The sequence below is a fragment of the Coregonus lavaretus genome, assembly GCF_964263955.1.
Source record: "Coregonus lavaretus genome assembly, chromosome: 6".
Taxonomy (NCBI): Eukaryota; Metazoa; Chordata; class Actinopteri; order Salmoniformes; family Salmonidae; genus Coregonus; species Coregonus lavaretus.
In genome coordinates this window covers 26,542,388-26,565,829 of record NC_139993.1, presented here as the reverse complement: position 1 = coordinate 26,565,829, position 23,442 = coordinate 26,542,388, and the positions used below count along the sequence as shown (strand labels likewise).

Here is a 23,442-nt window from a genome sequence, read left to right as displayed (position 1 = left end):
AGGGAAAAAGGCCATTCTTGAACATGGGGTGAGACAATCTTACTAATTTGCTAGATAACCAGTTCGGATTTAAGTATAACTTTTTTTATGACCGAAGCTTTTAGTGATAGGTCTAATGCTTTAATATTTAATCATTTCTGTCCTCTGAATTCATATTCATTATATAAATAGGCCCATTTAATTTTGTCTGGCTTGCCGTTCCAAATAAAATGGAATATTTTTTTCTCACATAAATTCAAAACTGTTTGCTAGGCGTAGGCAAGACCATAAGCAAACAGGTAAACTGGGATAATACTAAAGAGTTAATCAGTGTGATTTTTCCACAAATAGACAGATATTTACCTTTCCATGGTAGCAAGATCTATTTTTGCTAACTTTCTATAAAAATGTATTGGATTGAGATCATTTATTTCTGTTGGGATATGTGTTCCGAGTATATCCACATCACCATCAGACCATTTTATTGGTAAACTACTTGGTAATGTAAAAAAAATATTTTTATTTCTGAGAAATAGCCATTATTTACTATTTTACACCTAGGGTTACTACATTTGATTTAAATCTAATTTATAAGAGATTTTCCAAAATTGAAATGCTCCAGGCATTTATATATAAGCTCCAGTCGTACTTTATCAAAAGCCTTTTCAAAGTCAGCTATGAATAGCAGGCCTGGTTTCCCAGATTTTTCATAGTGTTCTATTGTTTCGAGTACTTGCCTTATATTATCTCCAATGTATCGTCCATGTAAAAAACCTGTCTGATTTGAATGAATAATGTCCGACAATACCTTTTTAATTCTATGCACTATACATTTTGCTAGAATCTTTGCATCACAACACTGAAGTGTAAGGGGCTTCCAATTTTTTTAATGGACAGGATTTTTATATTTCCCACTTGTATCCTGTTTCAGTAATAATGAAATCAGACCTCTTCTTGAGTGTCTCATAATCTACCATTTACATAGGAGTGGTTAAAACATGCTAATAACGGTCCTCTGAGTACATCAAAAAAGGTTTGGTATACCTCAACTGGTATGGCATCCAACCCTGGAGTTTTCCCGGACTTACAGTCTTTAATTGCATCCAGAAGTTCCTCCTCTGTAATTTCACCTTCACATGTTTATTTCTGTATGGCTGTTAAATTATCATTATCAATAGAAACAAATCCATACAATTAGCTTCAGTTAGAGGAGAAAACATATGCTTAAAGTACTTTGCTTCCTCCTTCAAAATATAATTTGGTGAATCATGGGTGACTTCGTCATTTGAAAGCAGTTTCAGTAAATTATTTTTGGTAGCAATTTTATGTTGAAGATTTAAAAGAAATCCCCATACTCCATCTAGTTTGCTTTATTTGTATGATATATTACACTTGATCTTTCTCAAATAAGTTCCTTAAGTTTCTTTTTGTTTTTTTCTCTATCTTATTCTGAGCCTCTATGTTACAGTTTTTATTGCTATCTATCTGTTCTGTTAGACCTATTTCTGTCAGGGTTGAGTGTAGAGGTTGTGTAGAATCAGGCGCAGCACACACAGAGGTTTCGAACAGCGTCTTTAGTAAAGTCCAAAAACGAGCCACACACGGCAACAGGCTACAGGCGAACTTTACGCACAACAGTAAAGTATGCTAAGGCGCACAAAGTGCGGAACTCTCTCTCAAACACAAAATACAGAGAGAACAGAATAAACGAACTAGCACACAACGTGACAAAGAACAATTACACACAACACCTGACCAAACTCAAGAGAACTAAATAGGACGCATAATAAACACTAATAAGGAACAGGTGTAGCAAAACAGACAAAACCAATCAAACATAGAAACATAGAACGGTGGCAGCTAGTACTCCGGAGACGACGACCGCCGAAGCCTGCCCGAACAAGGAGAAGGAGCAGCCTCGGCCGAAACCGTGACAATTTCCTTTGTTGGTATGGACTCTTTTGACCTAAATGCTTTTGTTTCTGAGATGAGCACTGAATTGCATGGCCTCTAAAGGCACATTTAAAAGTGTCCCATACAATAAGGGAATTTGCTGTACCTATGTTATGATGGAAAAATGCAGTTATAAATTCCTCTGTCCTAGTTAAAAACAAGTTATCATCCAATAGGCTTTGATTACATTTCCAATATCCTCGCCCACATGGAAATTCAGTAAGAGTAATGTATATGCCAATTATATGATGGTCCGACCGCATTCTGTCCACTATCAACACTTTTTAAACTTTGGTGCCAACGAGAATGACATAAGAAAGAAGTCAAGATGACTAGCTTGAAAAAGTTTTAAAAAGTGTTGATAGGGGACAGAATGCGGTCGGACCATCACATAATTGGCATATACATTACTCTTACTGAATTTCCACGTGGGCGAGGACATTGGAAATTTAATCAAAGCCTATTGGATGATAATTTATTTATAATTAGAACAAAGGAATTTATAACTGACTTTTTCCAACATAACATAGGTACAGCAAATCCCCTTATTGTATGGGACACCTTTAAATGTGCCTTTAGAGGCCATGCAATTCAGCACTCATCTCGAAAACAAAAGCAATTTAGGTCAAAAGAGTTTATACTAACAAAGGAAATAGAAAGTCTAACAGAACAGATAGATGGCAATAAAAACTGTAACATAGAGGCTCAGAATAAATTAGAGGAAAAACAAAAAGAAATGGAGAAACTTATTCAAGAAAGATCAAGTGTAATATATTATAAAAATAAAGCAAACTGGTTGGAATATGGGGAAAAATGCACAAAATTATTTTTTAATCTTCAACATAGGAATGCTACCAAAAATTATTTAATGAAACTGGTTACAATTGACGGAGTCACCCATGATTCACCAAATGATATTTTAAAGGAGGAAACAAAGTACTTTAAGTTTTATATGTTTTCTTTTCAGTCGCCTCCATCTCCTCTAACTGAAGCAAATTGTAGAGATTTTTTTTCTATTGATAATGTAAAATTAACAGCCATACAGAAAGACTCATGTGAAGGTGAAATTACAGAGGAGGAACTTCTGGATGCAATTAAAGACTTTAAGTCCAGGAAAACTCCAGGGTTGGATGGCATACCAGTTGAGGTATACCAAACCTTTTTTGATATACTAAGAGGACCATTATTAGCATGTTTTAACCACTCCTATGTAAATGGTAGATTATCTGACACTCAAGAAGAGGTCTGATCTCATTATTACTGAAACAGGATACAAGTGGAAAATATAAAGATCCAGTCCATTTTAAAAATTGGAGGCCCCTTACACTTCAGTGTTGTGATGCAAAAATTCTAGCAAAATGTATAGCACATAGAATTAAAAAGGTATTGTTGGATATTATTCATTCTAATCAGACATATTTTTTACATGGAAGATACATTGGAGATAATATAAGGCAAGTATTGGAAACAATAGAACACTATGGAAAATCTGGGAAACCAGAACTGCTATTCATAGCAGACTTCGAAAAGGCATTTGATAAAGTACGACAGGGGTTTATATATAAATGCCTGGAGCATTTCAATTTTGGAGAATCTCTTATAAAATGGGTCAAAATCATGTATAGTAACACTAGGTGTAAAAAAGTAAATAATGGCTATTTCTCAGAAAGTTTTAAACTGTCAAGAGGAGTGAAACAAGGTTGTCCACTATCGGCATATCTATTTATTGTGGCCATCGAGATGTTAGCTATTAAAATCTGATCCAATAATAATATCAGAGGATTAGAAATCCAGGGCTTAAAAACAAAGGTGTCATTGTACGCTGATGATTCATGTTTTCTTTTAAATCCACAACTAGAATCCCTCCACAGCCTCATAGAGGATCTAGATACATTTTCTAACCTCTCTGGATCACAACCAAATTATGACAAATGTACTATATTACATATTGGATCACTAGAAAATACAATTTTTACATTACAATGTAGTTTACCAATAAAATGGTCTGATGGTGATGTGGATATACTCGGAATACATATCCCAAAGGAAATAAATGATCTCACTTCAATACATTTTAATAGAAAGTTAGCAAAAATAGATAAGATCTTGCTACCATGGAAAGGTAAATTCCTGTCAATTTGTGAAAAAATCACCCTGATTAACTCTTTAGTATTATCCCAGTTTACCTATTTGCTTATGGTCTTGCCTACGCCTAGCGAACAGTTTTTTAAATTATATGAGAAAAAAATATTCAATTTTATTTGCCATAAGCCAGACAAAATTAAACGGGCCTATTTATATAATGAATATTAATTCGGAGGACAGAAATTATTAAATATTAAAGCATTAGACCTATCACTAAAAGCTTCAGTCATACAAACGTTATACTTAAATCCGAACTGGTTCTCTAGCAAATTAGTAAGATTGTCTCACCCAATGTTCAAGAATGGCCTTTTTCCCTTTATTCAGATTACAACCACTCATTTTCAGTTATTTGAAAAGGAAATCATCTCCCAAATATCACTATTTCTAAAACAAGCCATAGAAAGTTGGTTGCAATTTCAATTTAATCCTCCAGAAACGACAGCACAAATAATGCAACAAATATTGTGGTTAAATTCAAATATACTAATTGACAAAAAACCTTTATTTTTTGACAAAATGTTTAAAAAAGGTATAATCTTCGTAAATGATATCATCGGTAGGACTGGTGGAGTTATGTCGCACATGCAGCTAACAAAAACATATGGAAATGTCTGCTCTACCCAAAATTACAACCAAATAATTGCAGCCTTACCGCAAAAATGGAAGAGGAAAGTGGAAGGGGGAGAAAGTAAGGAACTTGTCTGTCGGCCTTGCATTAAAGAACATAATTGGTTAAGGAAAACTGTGATAAATAAAAAAGTATATCAGTTTCATTTAAGGACCAAAGGATTGACACCCGTCCCATATAGATTGCAAAATAGTTGGGAAGAGATTTTTGACGTACCGATCCCAGGGCATAGTGTTTATGAACTGACACGCAAAACGACACCGGATTCAAAACTTAGAATCTTTCAATTTAAATTATTATACAAAATTATTGCTACCAATAGAATGTTATTTATATGGGGGATACAATCTTCCCAGCTCTGCAGATTTTGCTGTGAAGAGACAGAATCATTAGAGCATTTGTTTTGGTTCTGTCCATTTGTAGCTTGTTTTTGGACACAGGTCCAGGAATGGCTAAAGGATTGCAATATTTACCTGGAGCTAACCTTGCAGATAGCATTACTGGGTGATCTGAAAAGTCACAGTCAATCGATCAATAATATAATAATACTTTTAGCAAAAATGTTTATTTTTAATTCACAATCTGTAGAAGCAATGAGAATAGAAAGGTTCAGAACTTTTGTAAAACATCACAGTACAGTTGAAATATATAAATGGCAAATAGAAATCCTATATGGATGGTGTTAAGAGATAGATGGGAGGTGTTGAAGGATGGGACTAACAACAAATAACAACAAATAATAACAAGATAACTAATAATGTAAGCATACTGTGTCCATAATAAGTATATAGGTTGTATGTTGGGAGCTTTTGGGAAAGAGCACAGTTAGAATGATATGGCATATAGAAGCAAACCGGATGGACATCATGAAAATGATCGTAGAGGTTGAGAGTAGAAGAAGTTCAGGAGCAAAAACAAATAAAATAGAATTATTGTAAAATTGACTGTGTCCATAAAATGTAGATAGTAAGTACAGTGAGGGAAAAAAGTATTTGATCCCCTGCTGATTTTGTGCATTTGCTAACTGACAAAGAAATGATCAGTCTATAATTTTAATGGTAGGTTTATTTGAACAGTGAGAGACAGAATAACAACAAAAAAATCCAGAAAAATGCATGTCAAAAATGTTATAAATTGATTTGCATTTTAATGAAGGAAATAAGTATTTGACCCCTCTGCAAAACATGACTTAGTACTTGGTGGCAAAACCCTTGTTGGCAATCACAGAGGTCAGACGTTTCTTGTAGTTGGCCACCAGGTTTGCACACTTCTCAGGAGGGATTTTGTCCCACTCCTCTTTGCAGATCTTCTCCAAGTCATTAAGGTTTCGAGGCTGACATTTGGCAACTCGAACCTTCAGCTCCCTCCACAGATGTTCTATGGGATTAAGGTCTGGAGACTGGCTAGGCCACTCCAGGACCTTAATGTGCTTCTTCTTGAGCCACTCCTTTGTTGCCTTGACCGTGTGTTTTGGGTCACTGTCATACTGGAATACCCATCCACGACCCATTTTCAATGCCCTGGCTGAGGGAAGGATGTTCTCACCCAAGATTTGACGGTACATGGCCCCGTCCATCGTCTCTTTGATGCGGTGAAGTTGTCCTGTCCCCTTAGCAGAAAAACACCCCCAAAGCATAATGTTTCCACCTCCATGTTTGACGGTGGGGATGGTGTTCTTGGGGTCATAGGTAGCATTCCTCCTCCTCCAAACACGGCGAGTTGAGTTGATGCCAAAGAGCTCCATTTCGGTCTCATCTGACTACAACACTTTCACCCAGTTCTCCTCTGAATCATTCATCATTCAGATGTTCATTGGCAAACTTCAGACGGCCTTGTATATGTGCTTTCTTGATCAGGGGGACCTTGCAGGCGCTGCAGGATTTCAGTCCTTCACGGCGTAGTGTGTTACCAATTGTTTTCTTGGTGACTATGGTCCCAGCTGCCTTGAGATCATTGACAAGATCCTCTCGTGTAGTTCTGGGCTGATTCCTCACCGTTCTCATGATCATTGCAACTGGAGAGTTTGGAATCTGATTGATTTATTGCTTCTGTGGACAGGTGTCTTTTATACAGGTAACAAGCTGAGATTAGGAGCAGTCTCTTTAAGAGTGTGCTCCCAATCTCAGCTCGTTACCTGTATAAAAGACACCTGAGAGCCAGAAATCTTTCTGATTGAGAGGGGGTCAAATACTTATTTCCCTCATTAAAATGCAAATCAATTTATTATGTTTTTGACATGCGTTTTTCTGGATTTTTTTGTTGTTATTCTGTTTCTTACTGTTCAAATAAACCTACCATTAAAATTATAGACTGATCCTTTCTTTGTCAGTGGGCAAAAGTACAAAATCAGCAGGGGATCAAATACTTTTTTCCCTCACTGTATAAGCTGGAAGTAGAGGCCTAAGCATTGTTGTTCACTAATTTACCCCAAGTAGGGAAAGAATGGCTGGGTTGAAAAGTAATAAAGGGGAGTATATATATAAAAAACATGGGGGATTGGAAGTGATGCAGACAATTACATTGATGGAAGTTACAATCTATCTGCAATATTAAGCTGATCTACCCCCCCCCCCCCCAAAAAAAAAAAAATATTAATAAAAAAAAAAAAATGACTAGCTTGATTGAGTCTCCGCCATGTACACTGCTCAAAAAAATAAAGGGAACACTTAAACAACACAATGTAACTCCAAGTCAATCACACTTCTGTGAAATCAAACTGTCCACTTAGGAAGCAACACTGATTGACAATACATTTCACATGCTGTTGTGCAAATGGAATAGACAACAGGTGGAAATTATAGGCAATTAGCAAGACACCCCCAATAAAGGACTGATTTTGCAGGTGGTGACCACAGACCACTTCTCAGTTCCTATGCTTCCTGGCTGATGTTTTGGTCACTTTTGAATGCTGGCGGTGCTTTCACTCTAGTGGTAGCATGAGACGGAGTCTACAACCCACACAAGTGGCTCAGGTAGTGCAGCTCATCCAGGATGGCACATCAATGCGAGCTGTGGCAAGAAGGTTTGCTGTGTCTGTCAGCGTAGTGTCCAGAGCATGGAGGCGCTACCAGGAGACAGGCCAGTACCTCAGGAGACGTGGAGGAGGCCGTAAGAGGGCAACAACCAAGCAGCAGGACCGCTACCTCCGCCTTTGTGCAAGGAGGAGCAGGAGGAGCACTGCCAGAGCCTTGCAAAATGACCTCCAGCAGGCCACAAATGTGCATGTGTCTGCTCAAACGGTCAGAAACAGACTCCATGAGGGTGGTATGAGGGCCCGACGTCCACAAGTGGGGGTTGTGCTTACAGCCCAACACCGTGCAGGACGTTTGGCATTTGCCAGAGAACACCAAGATTGGCAAATTCGCCACTGGCGCCCTGTGCTCTTCACAGATGAAAGCAGGTTCACACTGAGCACATGTGACAGACGTGACAGAGTCTGGAGACGCTGTGGAGAACGTTCTGCTGCCTGCAACATCCTCCAGCATGACCGGTGTGGGGGTGGGTCAGTCATGGTGTGGGGTGGCATTTCTTTGGGGGGCCGCACAGCCCTCCATGTGCTCGCCAGAGGTAGCCTGACTGCCATTAGGTACCAAGATGAGATCCTCAGACCCCTTGTGAGACCATATGCTGGTGCAGTTGGCCCTGGGTTCCTCCTAATGCAAGACAATGCTAGACCTCATGTGGCTGGAGTGTGTCAGCAGTTCCTGCAAGAGGAAGGCATTGATGCTATGGACTGGCCCGCCCGTTCCCCAGACCTGAATCCAATTGAGCACATCTGGGACATCATGTCTCGCTCCATCCACCAACGCCACGTTGCACCACAGACTGTCCAGGAGTTGGCGGATGCTTTAGTCCAGGTCTGGGAGGAGATCCCTCAGGAGACCATCCGCCACCTCATCAGGAGCATGCCCAGGCGTTGTAGGGAGGTCATACAGGCACGTGGAGGCCACACACACTACTGAGCCTCATTTTGACTTGTTTTAAGGACATTACATCAAAGTTGGATCAGCCTGTAGTGTGGTTTTCCACTTTAATTTTGAGGGTGACTCCAAATCCAGACCTCCATGGGTTGATACATTTGATGTCCATTGATAATTTTTGTGTGATTTTGTTTTTGTGTGATTTTGTTGTCAACACATTCAACTATGTAAAGAAAAAAGTACTTAATAAGATTATTTCATTCATTCAGATCTAGGATGTGTTGTTTAAGTGTTCCCTTTATTTTTTTGAGCAGTGTATATCTCACTAGGTCAGGATATTTAAGCCTCCATATATCCACTAGTTCTAATGTATCCATTACATTCATGATTTCCTTAAGAGAATGAGCGTGATAGTTTGTAGTGTGATTTAGTCCATTGAGCTATTTAAAACAGTATTATAATCTCCTACCATAACAAAATACTATTGTATTGCTTGCAGGGTTGATAATTGATTATATATATTTTCAAAGAAGCATGGATCATCATTATTTGGTCCGCAAAGGTTAATGAGCCATATCTGTTTACAGTCCAATAATATATTTAAAATCATCCATCTACCTTGCGGATCTGTTTGGACAATTTGCACATTCGGATCAAAATTACTGTTAATTAATATCATAACCCCTTTTGAGTTTCTTTGCCCATGGGAGAAGTATACTCCTTTTTCCACACAACTTCATCTAGAATTGTTGAATGAGTTTCCTGTAAACAATATATATTATATTCCTTCTCTTTGAGCCAGGTAAATATTGTTATTCTTTTCTTATTATCTGCTAAGCCATTACAATTATAACTGGCTATACTTATTTCACCATTTACCAAAATTGCTCAACTAAAACATCCTCGGGAAAAACATCAAAATTAATTACAGATTTTATCTTAGATTCATTCTGGGGATTTTGAGGAAGTGAAATAGGCTACAGTGTCTCATGGAGGACTAACATCATTAACCAAACGCGGAATCAGTCAGTAAACACACCTCCAAGACTGAAATCCGTTTTTTCTAAAGAGCACTTAAGTACATTTAAAACCAGATACTTTTAGACTTTTACTCCAGTAGTATTTTTCTGGGTGACTTTTACTCTATTTCCGGCTGGTGCTACGGCTAACCTTTTTAGAATGATTCACCATCCTGGCTTTATGATGAGAACGTCCAGCTGGCATGCAATGGAATTTAGGATCCGTCTGCTATTTCTGGAGAAGTGTGAATGCGATCTGTAAAATGGTTCCGTTATGTTATTAAAACATTATATTTGAGAGCAGTATAACGGTGAGTGGACAATATTTCCATATTGAAGACATGCAATTACTTATATCAATGTGGACTGAAAACATGTTCAACGTATTTAGCAAAGATAATATTTTGTTTCTGTAGGCTATTTAACAAACTAGGCTATGTTTCTGTAGGCTATTCAACAAACTAGGCTATAACGGAGTAACATTGAAATTGAAGTTGATGACAAGGCAATACATAAAGGCAATACATAAAGATAGAAGCAACCAAATACAGTGCATTCGGAAAGTACAGCCTTATTCTAAAATGGATTAAATTGTTTATTTTCCTCATCAATTTACACACAACACCCCATATTGACCAAGCAAAAACAGGTTTTTGTGTGCAAATTTATACAAATAAAAAAACAGAAATAACTTATTTACATACACTACCGGTCAAAGGTTTTAGAACACCTACTCATTCTAGGGTTTTCGTTTATTTTTACTATTCTCTACATTGTAGAATAAAAGTGAACAAATCAAAACTATTAAATAACACATATGGAATCATGTAGTAACCAAAAAAGTGTTAAACAAATAAAAATATATTTTATATTTGAGATTCTTCAAATAGCCACACTTTGCTTTGAAGACAGCTTTGCACACTCTTGGCATTCTCTCAACCAGCTTCATGAGGTAGTCACCTGGAATACATTTCAATTAACAGGTGTGCCTTCATAAAAGTTCATTTGTGGAATTTATTTCCTTCTTAATGCATTTGAGCCAATCAGTTGTGTTGTGACAAGGTAGGGTTGGTATACAGAACATAGCCTTATTTGGTAAAAGACCAAGTCCATATTAAGGCAAGAACAGCTCAAATAAGCAAAGAGAAATGACAGTCCATCATTACTTTAAGACAGTCAATACGGAACATTTCAAGAACTTTGAACATTTCTTTAAGTGCAGTCGCAAAAACCATCAAGCGCTATGATGAAACTGGCTCTCATGAGGACCGCCACAAGAATGTAAGACCCAGAGTTACCTCTGCTGCAGAGGATAAGTTCATTAGAGTTCCCAGCCTCAGACATTACAGCCCAAATAAATGCTTCACAGAGTTCAAGTAACAGACACATCTCAACATCAATTGTTCAGAGGAGACTGTGTGAATCAGGCCTTTATGGTCGAATTGCTGCAAAGAAACCACTACTAAAGGACACCAATAATAAGAAGAGACTTGCTAGGGCCAAGAAACACACGCAATGGACATTAAAAGTCGTTGTCGTCGGTTGAGGTTGTGTCTCTCTCTGGCGGGAGGTAAGCTTGGCTTATATGGCTTATATACATAGTTTAAGCTTTGTCGAGTAAGGCTTAAACTATGTATTTAGATTGTAGTTAGGTATTGTAGGTAGTTATCGTGGGTTGTTGTATGTAATTATTGTAGGTAAGTGTTGTATTCGACTGAGCCCGGTGAAGCACGAAGCTAGCTAACCCACTACCTGGACTAGCTAGCGGGTAGCTATTGCTAACTATTAGCAACTGTGGATAGTTGTTTCACGCCTGAGAGTACCTGTAATTACGCCAGCTAGCTGCCTACAATAATTACATACAATAATGCCTACCATTCAGCTGTTTTTCTAACCTCATTGTCTGAAGCGTTAACGTTAGGTAGTAAGTAGCTACTGTGCTCGAAATGTAGCTAGCTTGTTGCTACCTGGATAGCTACTAAACAATAGCTGGAACGACTTAGCGAACAGACGCGAACTGGCTGAGTCAATTCAGTGGCTAGCTTTGCACTTGGCTAGCTTAACAGTAGCTGCTAGGGGTAAGTTATAACCTACATTTGTGTTTTGTTTTTACATACTGGTAGCCAGAGTCGTTCAAGGGAATTAGGGACATGGGTGACTAGTTAACGTTAGCTTGGCTCTCTCTGTGTGTTCGTGCCGTGGGAGGACGGGTTTCTTCGTTGGCAGAAAGCAATGGCTAGCTAGTATGCTAACTATTCTAGCTAACTAACTGGCTGAATAAGTTGACGACGGACTCGCTCAAGCTGTCGGGACTAACCTACAACGTTAGACACGGACACGAATGATCTGCTTGGCGTGTTGACACACTGGTGGTTTGTTGTGGCCGAGTAGTGGTGCTAAACGGTGTTGTTGGAGTCCGGCATGCTAGTTGGCTGTGGCGTCATATGACTAGGGGCCCTGGACGGTTTTTCACGGAAGAATACTGTACCAAGTTAGCTAGCTGAATAAACTAAGTTAGTCTATTCCTAGAAAACATTGAACCGCTGTAGTTTACAACAATTATAGTTTCTGAGGTGGAAGTTGGGAGAGTTATATTTGGGTGTTTCAGTGAAACGTAAGTGAGGGAGGCCCCGCTCTCTCGCTTTCCCAGATGTTTAGTTCATCATGTTTTTCAGTGTCAGGGACTGGGAGACCAGTCAGGATCGAGGGAAAGATGAACGGAGCAAAGTACAGTGAAATCCTTGATGAAAACCTGCTCCAGAGCGCTCAGGACCTCAGACTGGGGCGGAGGTTCACCTTCCAACGGGACAACGACCCTAAGCACACAGCCAAGACAATGCAGGAGTGGCTTTGGGACAAGTCTCTGAATGTCTTTGATTGGCCCAGCCAGAGCCCGGACTTGAACCCGATCATCTCTGGAAATACTTGAAAATAGCTGTGCAGCGACGCTCCCCATCCAACCTGACAGAGCTTGAGAGGATCTGCAGAGAAGAATGGGAGAAACTCCCCAAATACAGGTGTGCCAAGCTTGTAGCGTCATACCCAAGAAGACTCAAGGCTGTAATCGCTGCCAAAGGTACTTCAACAAAGTACTGAGTAAAGGGTCTGAATACTTATGTAAATGTGAAATTTCCGGGGGTTTTCTTTCCATATATTTGCAAAAATCTCGAACAACCTATTTTTTATCTGTCTTTATGGGGTATTGTGTGTAGATTGCTGAGGGGAAAAAAACAATTGAATCCATTTTAGAAAAAGGCTGTAACTTAACAAAATGTGGAAAATGTCAAGGGGTCTGAATACTTTCCGAATGCACTGTATACAGTGGCTTGTGAAAGTATTCACCCCCCTTGGCATCTTTCCTATTTTGTTGCCCCCCCCCCCCCCCCCCCCAATCTTTCCTTGATGGCCAAAAAGCTACATTTTAGTCTCATCTGAGCAGAGTACCGTCTTCCATATGTTTGGGGAGTCTCCCACATGGCTTTTGGCGAACACCAACCGTGTTTGCTTATTTTTTTCTTGAAGTAATGGCTTTTTTCTGGCCACTCTTCTGTAAAGCCCAGCTCTGTGGAGTGTACGGCTTAAAGTGGTCCTATGGATAGATACTCCAATCTCCGCTGTGGAGCTTTGCAGCTCCTTCAGGGTTATCTTTGGTCTTTTTGTTGCCTCTGATTAATGCCCTCCTTGCCTGGTCCGTGAGTTTTGGTGGGCGGCCCTCTCTTGGCAGGTTTGTTGTGGTGCCATATTCTTTCAATTTTTTAATAATGGATTTAATGGTGCTCCGTGGGATGTTCAAAGTTTCTGATATTTTTTTATAACCCAACCCTGATCTGTACTTCTCCACAACTTTGTCCCTGACCTGTTTGGAGAGCTCCTTGGTCTTCATGGTGCCGCTTGCTTGGTGGTGCCCCTTGCTTAGTGGTGTTGCAGACTCTGGGGCCTTTCAGAACAGGTGTATATATACTGAAATCATGTGACAGATCATGTGACACTTAGATTGCACACAGGTGGACTTCATTTAACTAAGTATGTGACTTCTGAAGGTAATTGGTTGCACCAGATCTTATTTAGGGGCTTCATAGCAAAGGGGGTGAATACATATGCACGCACCGCTTTTCCGTTATTTATTTAAACAAGTGATTTTTTTCATTTCACTTCACCAATTTGGACTATTTTGTGTATGTCCATTACATGAAATCCAAATAAAAATCCATTTAAATTGCAGGTTGTAATGCAACAAAATAGGAAAAACGCCAAGGGGGATGAATACTTTTGCAAGGCACTGTATAGCCATGGAGCATGTTCTGATTGGCCAGTGAGGCATCAAGCCTCCAACTTATTTATTCTTCCAAACCCAGCCCTTTCGCACCAACACCAGCTACTGCGCCCATAATTCCATTTGTGAAAATAGCACAAATATTTCTGACACACCCCTGAACCTGTAACGCTACAACTTAATCATTGTATTAGGTTTGTTAAACTAGTGCCCTGCATGTCATTATTGTACCTGCCATTTTCTCCTTGCGATGAAGACTTTCAGAGCCCTTGTATTGATATCATCAGTGTCATCCTCATGTTCGCTCTGACAACGTAATCAACAAGAGAGAATGTGTTAGACAAGATTAAGTAATTTTATTTGTCTCCATCAACCCCGGCTGAGACATAAACAAACTGTGTATGTAATTCTTACCTGGAACCATTCATGCCCCAGACACTCAAATGCAGTTGGTCGCTTTCTGAGGAGAGAACAAATCATTTAGAGTTATATCCATATAAGAGATCATAAAATCTTTATTAATGTCGATGGTTGTGTATCTTACTCTGGGTCTGGCTGCAGGACTGTGCGGAGGAAGCCCTGGGCCCCGGTGCTCCTGTAGGTGAGGTCAGGTGCGTCCCAGTTCAGTGTCCCCACCCCCACCCTCAGCAGAGTGGCCCGGTCCGTCTCCCCCATGAACGGACAGCGGCACATCAGACTGCCAGGACACAACATGATTTCAACAGTCAATGTACTGAAAGATGAGACTCTAATATCTAATATTGAATCTTAAATTCACAAATCATAAAGTACTTACCATAAATAGGCCACAACACCAATAGACCTGACAAAGAAGAGATAAGACATTTCTGTAGTGATATATCATCACATTTTCCCTTCATATGACAGGAATGTCACATACAGTAGCACAGATGTACTAAAACAGATAATACGTTTAGCTTACCAGATATCACTTGCTATAGTGACAGGGTCTTGATGTATGATCTCAGGGGCTACAAACTCAGGAGTGCCAAACTTGCTATACTGGTGTCTGGAAGTGTCTATCTCCTGACAGAACCCAAAGTCACAGATCTTGATCTCCTCTCTGGGTGGAAACACCATCAGGATATTGTCCGGCTGTGTGAATTAATTACAATGGCAGATGGCGAGTGAGGGAATTTATCATTTCATGACTAAGCTGTCCATCAAATGATCGACCATTGTGCATTGTTTCAATGTGCACAAACCTAAATGAATGCAAAACAATCAAATTAAATATACAAACTGCTTTAGGAATATGAATGTATGAAGAGCTTACTTTGATGTCCAAATGTAGGATGTTCATGCTGTGGATGTGACCAACTCCCTCCAGGATTTGCTGAATGTACATCTGCACCTGGTACCATGAATGCATGGTGCAGTTTATAAACATCATAGGGGCAGTCATAATAGCCTTAGCATTCAGGCAAAACAGGGGTCAACTCAAACACAGTTCAACAAGGTTGGGTTTACTGTAACAATATCTAAGGTTTTACCTCTCTCTCACTGACTGATCCCTTCAACAGCAAATGATCAAGAAGACCATGAGAAGAGCAGCTATGTATGGTATTAAGAATGATGTACTGTGTTAAACATCGATCAAATTGAGCACTACATTTCCACTCTTAGGTCTTCATCAGTGAAGTGACTAAAAGCGTCATGGGGAAGGATACACTTCAGTGACCAGGACCAGGGTCCTGCGTGTAGAGAAGAAGTCCAGCAGACAGGCCACCCTGGGGTGGGCCAGCCGGGAGAGCAGGTCCCTCTCCTGGAATGCCCTGGTCCTTGTACTGCTCCTCAGGGGCAGGAACTTGGCGGCAAAGTCCTCACCAGTCCTCCTGTGGGTAACCCGCTTCACCACCCCATATGTGCCTCTACAGACACAGGGAGAAGAGACAAAGTTTATTGGAACACAGCTAAAGGGAGCGTCACAGCTAAAGGGAGCGTCACCTCCACAGTTGCAGATTGACTGACTGCTGCAATGTGAAATATGATACCCAACTAAATGTGTACTTACCTCCCAATCTCCTCATGGACGTCATACACAGACAGCAGCTTCCTCCTCTTCCCAAGCTCCACCTCTCTCTCCTGCGACTCCAGTGGACCTACAGAAAAGAGGATCATGACCATGCAGTCACATGTAGTCAGCCAGAGAACATCACATCTGTGATGATATGTTGACTTGGGATTAGGATGCTCATCTTAGGATGCTCATTTTGTGTTAAATCTGTCATAGGTTTGGCATCAGCTAGTTTGAATGAAAGTAACAATTAGAACAGTGAACAGAAAAGTAGTGCACTACTGTACAAGGGGGATTCATTTGACAGACACCATAGGTATGTACTAAGGCCTTACCCTCCTCCACTGTGAGCTGAGCCTGACAGGAGGTGTGTCCTAAGTCGTTATAGGCCCAGCAGGTGTAGATGCCACCATCCTCGCTCTCCGGGCACAGCACAGTCAGAGAGCAGCGGGCACCATTCTGGACCACCTCAACATTCTCATTGGCCAACAGCTCCTCTCCATCCTCCAATCATATGAGAGAGACATTACTAAGGTACAGCTTCTACGACAGCACATGGGCCAAACAGTAGAGGAGGACACCAACGATTACCATGCTCGTACTGCTCAGTTGATTAATTGTTTTGGTTAGTTACAGTATGTCCGGTGTCAGATATGCTGAAATGTTATGGGGAATGTCATAATGAAGGCTTGTATTAAGTGAATTATAACAGTGAAAGAGTTGATTGGGTCTTAGATTGAGGAAGTACATTGGTTTGAAGCATCCCTACCTTGTACCACTGAATCTCGGGAGTGGGCCTTCCTGTGATGATGATGGTGAAGGTAGCTGATTGACCAGGCTCCACACACAGGTCCTCTACCGGCACCTGGATGGAGGGAGGAGCTGAGGAGACAGGAAGTGAGGTCATTTTGTGAGATTATTCATGTTTTAGGCACAGTGGCCATTTCTTTTAGAAAATAAGGAACTACAGTGTGTATGCACAATTGCACAGTACAGTACCTGTTGGCATTTCCTCTATGGCCTCAGGAACATAAAGTACCTCCTCAACCTCAGGTCTCTCCTCAAGCTCAGTGGGGAACTGTGGAACCTCCACGTAGTCACTGGCGGTAGGGTCCCTTTCCTCTTGGCTACCCTCGGCTCTGTAGAGAAAATAAAGATTGGGATAGAAATAGAGATGGTGCAGTAGTATGATGAATGTATCACAGTTCTGGCAGGTAGACTCACGGCTGAGGGTATCCAGGCTGGAAGGGCATTTTGACGATAGAGGTGGGGTGGAAGTCTGTCTGCAGCCATTGCTTCACCATGGCTGTGGACCAGCCCTCTGAGTCTGAGTCTGGAAGCACAATGACACCACTCTCATACTGACAGATGCTCTTAGGTTCTGTTAGGGTCTCATAATCCAAAATCATTACTTCATATTAGCTGGCCTTAAAACATTATATATTTTTTGAAGCCATGCTAATTTGTGACCGAGGCAAAGCGTGTCGAGACATTAACAACTGTCTATTTAAAAATGTAGAATGTGAAAAATATGATAAAATCAAATATTAGGAACGTACAGTACCCTTACCTCCAGACTCACAGGAACATAATAACCAGTGCACGTCTTACCTCCAGACTTGAAGGACACCCAATAGTTTGTAAATCAGCCCATGAACAGGACATGATACATGCCCACTCCCCAGGGGGGAATAAGGGGCGCCTGACGCCCAGCACATGACCATCTTGTATGGGTAGTTGTGGAGAGTTAACTGGGCATGCATTGGAGAGGAGAGAGGACCCATCCACATGCACTGGGTCCATGATACTGTGAACATGATGAAGGCTCTGTGAGGTACTTCCTGTTCGGGGACTACAGAGGATGGAGAGCAGGAGGGTTACAGAGAATGGATTGACTCACATGATCAACTGGTGTCCAAAAGCCAAAGTGAAAACTACTTAGAGGTGAAATCATAGCTCATGAAGGAAAGTGATTGATATTGCAATGTCTGTGTTCTAATTGTATTATTATAATTGTTACTAATTTTGATCTGCCTAGCCTTGAAATACAGAAAATATAAATGTACTCTATGTGATTTCATGTGTTTTGTTGAAGGTGTTTGAGATGGATTAAATATACACTTGTCAGATATATGGATATAGCAAGGATTTACTGCTGTGTCGTAATCAATCGACTTTCCGGGTCCTGATATGGACTCTGAGGTGCGGTTATCGGGCACAGATTAAGCCTAGTCCTTGACTAAAAAGCAAGATCAATGGAGAGTGTCTATTGAAAGTGCTTTTTAGTCCAGGACATTTACCCCTAGATGTAAATGAGCTATGGCCCCTTATTTATCCTGTTTGGAAAAGCTTTTGGAAATCCATCAAGATCAGTCAAATGGGAGGAAATGACCCGGTCCTTTCCAATGCTATTCATTTCTGAAAGATGGAAACATGATGAAAACACAAGCAAAAACATCCAATACTAAAGTGTATCAATGTCTTTCATGAATATGTACAACTAGTACATATACATTGCTAATGTAGGCGACTGGAAGTGTTTATGGTTTCAAGGGTGTTTGGAATGAAATGAGAGAGAAAGGGTAACCTAGGTAATGAGACAATCCAAATTGAACATGAGGAATGGCAATGATGACTGACAGTGTGAAAACAGAGATAAAGTGAAGTGAAGTGAAGTAAAGTGATTTAAGGTAAAGTAGGTGAAAGTGAAGTGAGGTGAAACTAACAAAATGACCATGGCATGTGCTTTTCAAATCCCTCTTCAGTTAACACTAAGCTTGTATTGTCCACAGAATAAAACTGGGATAGAACAATATTTTTCCTTGTCGCTCATGAGATATCAATAAGAGTTAGACCTATGGGGCCTTGTCCTGTATTGTATTAGACTGTCATCATGTCTTATAGTGTAGAACATGTGGACACTAAAGATGAACATCTCTACAATAGCTTTCTTCTCAAAACCTGTTTCCTTACTCTGAGGTGGACATTTACCTTGATTTGGTGGAGGGAACTCTCCTACCTTTGGTCAAGATGACCTGTGGTTGGTCAGGCTCACTGTCCATCACTTGTGCAAAGGCGGAGCACATCTCTGCCTTACTCTTGGTACTGCCCAACTTGTTCCACAGCTAAAACATAACAAGATTTCACATTTTAAATGCACTATTTTATAACAGTGCACAAAAGCTCCTAGGATGCATTGCTATAAAGAAAAGCAACAGTGTATTGTACCTTTAATGTTATACCTGTACTGTGCACAATGGGGACCGGGCATTCAGTGCCCCTGCCCCCAAACTCTGGAACTCTTTCACCCCAGCCACCCGCAACTCTGACTTCATCACCACGTTCAAAGCCCGACTCAAAACCCACTTGTTCAGTCTGTCTTTTCCCTCAGCTTAGCTCGCCCCCTTACTCAGCCCTTGTTTAAGATAAGTAGCTTTTGTTTCATTTTAATTATTGAATCCCTGTTTTAGTTTTTCCACTCTTTGCTGTACAGAGTCCTTGGTTTTTTTGAAAGGCGCTTTAATCCTATGTATTATTATTATCTGTATGTTAGGAAGAATTATTACATATGAAGTACATAAAGGGATATAATACATGTACTGTAGGCCTACCTCACACTCATACTGTCCCAGGTCTGTCTCTCCAGGGTTCATGATGGTGAGCGTGAGGATCCCACTGCGGGCATCACTCTCTATGTGGTACTTCCTCTGGTCTGTCAGCTCTCTGCCATCCTTAAACCAACTGTCATAAACATGCCAGGGCACACAACCAAATAACAACACGTGGGTGGATCTTAATGGGATTCAAGCAGGGACTAGCCAGGTTCCCATGACATTGTAGGGGGATCCAGTAAATCCAGTGCAGTTTACTATACCATACCTGACTCGGGGTAAAGGATAACTGTGTGTGGAGCAGGTAAACTGGATGTCCTCTCCCTCCAGCAGACATGCACTCTGCAGCCTGGTAATGAACCTGGGGGGTGCTGTAGGACAGGAAATAATGAGTTCATTCACTCTACGCATGACCTTTGCACAATATGCCGTGGAGTATACTGTAACATGTTAGAGAGTACAATCATATGTGTATTTTTTTTGTATTTTAGTGTATTTTAGCCCTAATATTCATTAACATGAAATGCATACAGTGAGTGGTCCCTGACTGTGGTTGTTTAGTTCAGCACCAGAGCTACTGTAAGTGACCATAGACTCACCATCCACCACTATCTTGGCCAGTGTGCTAGCATGGCCCACAGAGCTGGAAGCGTAGCACACGTACTGTCCAGAGTCCTCAGGACTGACCCCATCCAGGATGAGACAGCAGGTGCCTGCCCGGTCTGCAGTGATGATGTGGTGGGGGCCGTCCTCTAGGGCCAGGCCGTCTAGGGAAGTGATGTCATATCAGATTGTCAGAGACCGTACTGCTGTTAAAGAGCAGGACATACCTTATTCTGCTCGCTAAATATGGTGCACAAGGTTGTACTCCCTGAACTCCCATACTACTCCCTAATGGCTGGCTAACTAGTCTAAAGCTCAAATCTATTTGGTTGAACTATTTGCTATAAACAACTAAAAAAGAACAAACCCTATGCAAGCTATCTGGTTTGTATACCTTTGAACCAGCTGACCACTGGTTTTGGTGTTCCTGTGACTTTGCAGGCCAGTTTGATTGTTTGCCCAATCTTTGTGGTGCAGTCAGCCAGGAGAACTTCAAACTCTGGTGGACCTACAGAAACATACACATGACTACTTTAATAATGGGAAGAGATGAGGAAAAATACATCTACTGCTGCCCAGATCCAACATTGGATAGAGTTCATGCTGGACAGAGTTAACAGAGGACAAAGCCAGTGTTAGTACACTCTTAGAAAAAAAGGTGCTATCTAGAACCTGAAAGGGTTCTTCGGCTCTCCCCATAGAAGAACCCTTCGGCTCTCCCCAAGTAGAACCATTTTGAGTTCCATGTAGAACCCTTTCCCCAGAGGGGAACCAAAGGGTTTTACCTGGAACCAAAAAGTGTTCTCATATGGGGACAGCCGAAGAACCCCTTTGGAACCCTTTTTTCTAAGATTGTATACTAGACAAACTTAACAATGGATAGTGCCAAAAGACAGTCATAGAGGAACTCACTGCTGGCAGTCAGGCTGGAGCGTTGCTGCAGCTCTCTCAGGTCTTTGAGCCAGGACAGCTTGAGAAGGGCAGAGCGACCCTGCAGTGTGTACCTCCTCACTGAGCCTCGGTGCTCGTGCCACAGCCCCCACGACTTATCATCTCCCCCCACCGTCTCCTTCACCTCCATATCATTCAGCTGGGGAGGGGGAGAAGTTAATATTACAAGGAAGGCACTCTATGTGTAATGAAGATGGTTCGGGGAAACCATACTCATGTGATTAGTAGCCTTGCCTAAAACCTTAACACTTGTGTTATCTCCCCAAGCTAATGCTTAGGTTTTAGCTCCAAGAGATAACACAATCTTGTGGCTCACAGGAGACCTGGGTTCGAACCCCAGTTGATAACATAAGCTTGGCGCAGGGAATTGGACTATACATTTACATTGACTGGGGCAAAGGTCAAGAGGCAGGTTTTACCTTCATCTTGTTCTTGAAGGCGTAGGTGTCAGTGTTCATGCCAGGGTCTCTCTTGAGCTTACACAGCAAGACACAGTCCTTGAAGAGGAACACCTGCCTCTGGTGCCCCCTGGAGGACGTCTTGATCTCGGGAGACTCCTCCCACACAGTGAAAGGACCCTGGGAGGAGGAAATATGTGGTATGAAAGCTTCAGGTTGAGCTGGATTATCGATGAGGAAATTACATGAATAAGCCAATTTCTGCACCAATGTGAGATCAAGATGGCACATTTCAAGCTATGTCCTTGACATTCAACTTTCAATGATGCTGTATCCCCATCAGCATCTGAGAAACAACTGCCACTGTTTGTTACAGTACAGCTCAGGTAGTTTAGACATGTTGGCATCCTCTAAACCAGGGCTGTTCAATTCCGGTCATGGAGGACCGAAAAACCTCTGGTTTTTGTTTCGACTTGGTAATTAAAGAGATTATCCTGTACTTTTATATACTTTTTAGCCAGTAGTTCTGAAAGTAGCGCTCACGAGTGAAAAGTGGTCCCCGAAAATTGCGTACTACATCGCAAACAGTTGCGGCCAAATATATTGGCACCCTTGCACTTTTCTTAAATAATTCCATATTTCTTCTAAAATAAATTGAAGCTGAAAGAAAAAAACATTCAACATTGCAGAACCAATTTTATTTTTGATAACTTCCACACTTCCTTTGGTCATTGGTAAACATAGGATCACCCTACTGCTGAAGGAGCCCCAAGAAAGGCTGATTGAACTTCTCAAAACCCCACCTAAACAAGCATAAATCCTGGGGGAAATGTTCTGTGGACCAATAAAACAAAATTAGAGTTTTTTGGCAATACAGATCAATGCTGTGTTTACTGACGACCAAATGAAGCATTCAATGAAAAGAACACCCTCCCTATAATCAAACATTGGGGAGGTTTGATAATGCTGTGGGGTTGCTTTGCTGCCTATGGTATTGGGGGCCTAGAATGTGCGCAAGGCATCATGAAATCAGCAGATTATCAAGTGTTTTGGAGTCCAATGTTGAACCCAGTGTTCAAAGACTGGGCCTCCATTGAAGGTTGTGGGTCTTCCAAGCAGGACAACAACTCCAAACACACATCATAAAACACCCAGGAATGGTTAAGAAGAGATGCTGGACTGTTCTGGAGTGGCTATGGCGAGATCTGAAAACAGCAGTTGGTGGAGGGCACCCCTCAAACATGAAAGAATTTGAGCAGTTTGCTGCTGAAAAGTGGGCCAAATTGTCAGTAGAAAGGTGCAGCAAGCTCATTGATGGCTACAAGAAGTGTTTGTCTGCCATTATCTTGGCCAAAGGCTATGCAACCAAGTACTAGCTCCGGGGTGCCAATAATTTGTCTTTATTTTCTCAATTAATTAATGTACATTTAAGTTTACAAAAATAAAATTGGTTCTGCAATGTTAAAAATCCTATAACAAGGTGTGGTGACCAAAACGTTTTGTTAAAATGTCAACTTATTTTAGAAGTATGAGGGAATTATTCAAGAAAAGTGCAAGGGTGCCCATATACAGTATTTGGTTGCAACTGTATGTGCAGATGTGCACCACGTCATTGCTTTCTCTCTCGCTCTGCTGTGTGTGCATCTTGCTAGCTGTCACTCAAATGGCGAGGGGCTGAAGCTCATTGGCTAGAACTCGAATTGCTAGGGGGCTGGCCCACATGGGCGAAAAATTTAGGGAAAATGGCACAGCACAGCTTCCAGAAAAACAGTCACTTTCAAACTAGAGATTTCGTGGCTAATTGAGGTAAAACAGTAATTCTGGCAGTGGTAGAAAAAGTACCCAATTGTCTTACTTGAGTAAAAGTAAAGATACCTTAATAGAAAATGACTCAAGTAAAAGTGAAAGTCACCCAGTAAAATCC

At 41.0% G+C, this 23,442-nt stretch overlaps 1 protein-coding gene across 1 annotated transcript in view; it reads right to left on the bottom strand.

Annotated features, from left to right (window-relative positions):
• Window positions 1–23,442, bottom strand: part of LOC311130984 (obscurin-like) — a gene marked incomplete at both ends in the record, with an annotated part of 77,361 nt that overhangs the window by 13,453 nt on the left and 40,466 nt on the right. The window contains 20 exons of the mRNA XM_084163822.1: window positions 14,149–14,223; window positions 14,332–14,377; window positions 14,462–14,650; window positions 14,861–15,033; window positions 15,215–15,292; window positions 15,432–15,492; window positions 15,609–15,809; window positions 15,953–16,040; window positions 16,291–16,459; window positions 16,725–16,837; window positions 16,955–17,094; window positions 17,180–17,336; window positions 17,634–17,807; window positions 18,975–19,080; window positions 19,567–19,696; window positions 19,835–19,937; window positions 20,166–20,333; window positions 20,564–20,677; window positions 21,082–21,259; window positions 21,540–21,698. Of these exons, the coding sequence (XP_084019948.1) occupies window positions 14,149–14,223; window positions 14,332–14,377; window positions 14,462–14,650; window positions 14,861–15,033; window positions 15,215–15,292; window positions 15,432–15,492; window positions 15,609–15,809; window positions 15,953–16,040; window positions 16,291–16,459; window positions 16,725–16,837; window positions 16,955–17,094; window positions 17,180–17,336; window positions 17,634–17,807; window positions 18,975–19,080; window positions 19,567–19,696; window positions 19,835–19,937; window positions 20,166–20,333; window positions 20,564–20,677; window positions 21,082–21,259; window positions 21,540–21,698 (2,622 nt within the window). The remainder of the gene's footprint in view (window positions 1–14,148; window positions 14,224–14,331; window positions 14,378–14,461; window positions 14,651–14,860; window positions 15,034–15,214; window positions 15,293–15,431; window positions 15,493–15,608; window positions 15,810–15,952; window positions 16,041–16,290; window positions 16,460–16,724; window positions 16,838–16,954; window positions 17,095–17,179; window positions 17,337–17,633; window positions 17,808–18,974; window positions 19,081–19,566; window positions 19,697–19,834; window positions 19,938–20,165; window positions 20,334–20,563; window positions 20,678–21,081; window positions 21,260–21,539; window positions 21,699–23,442) is intronic.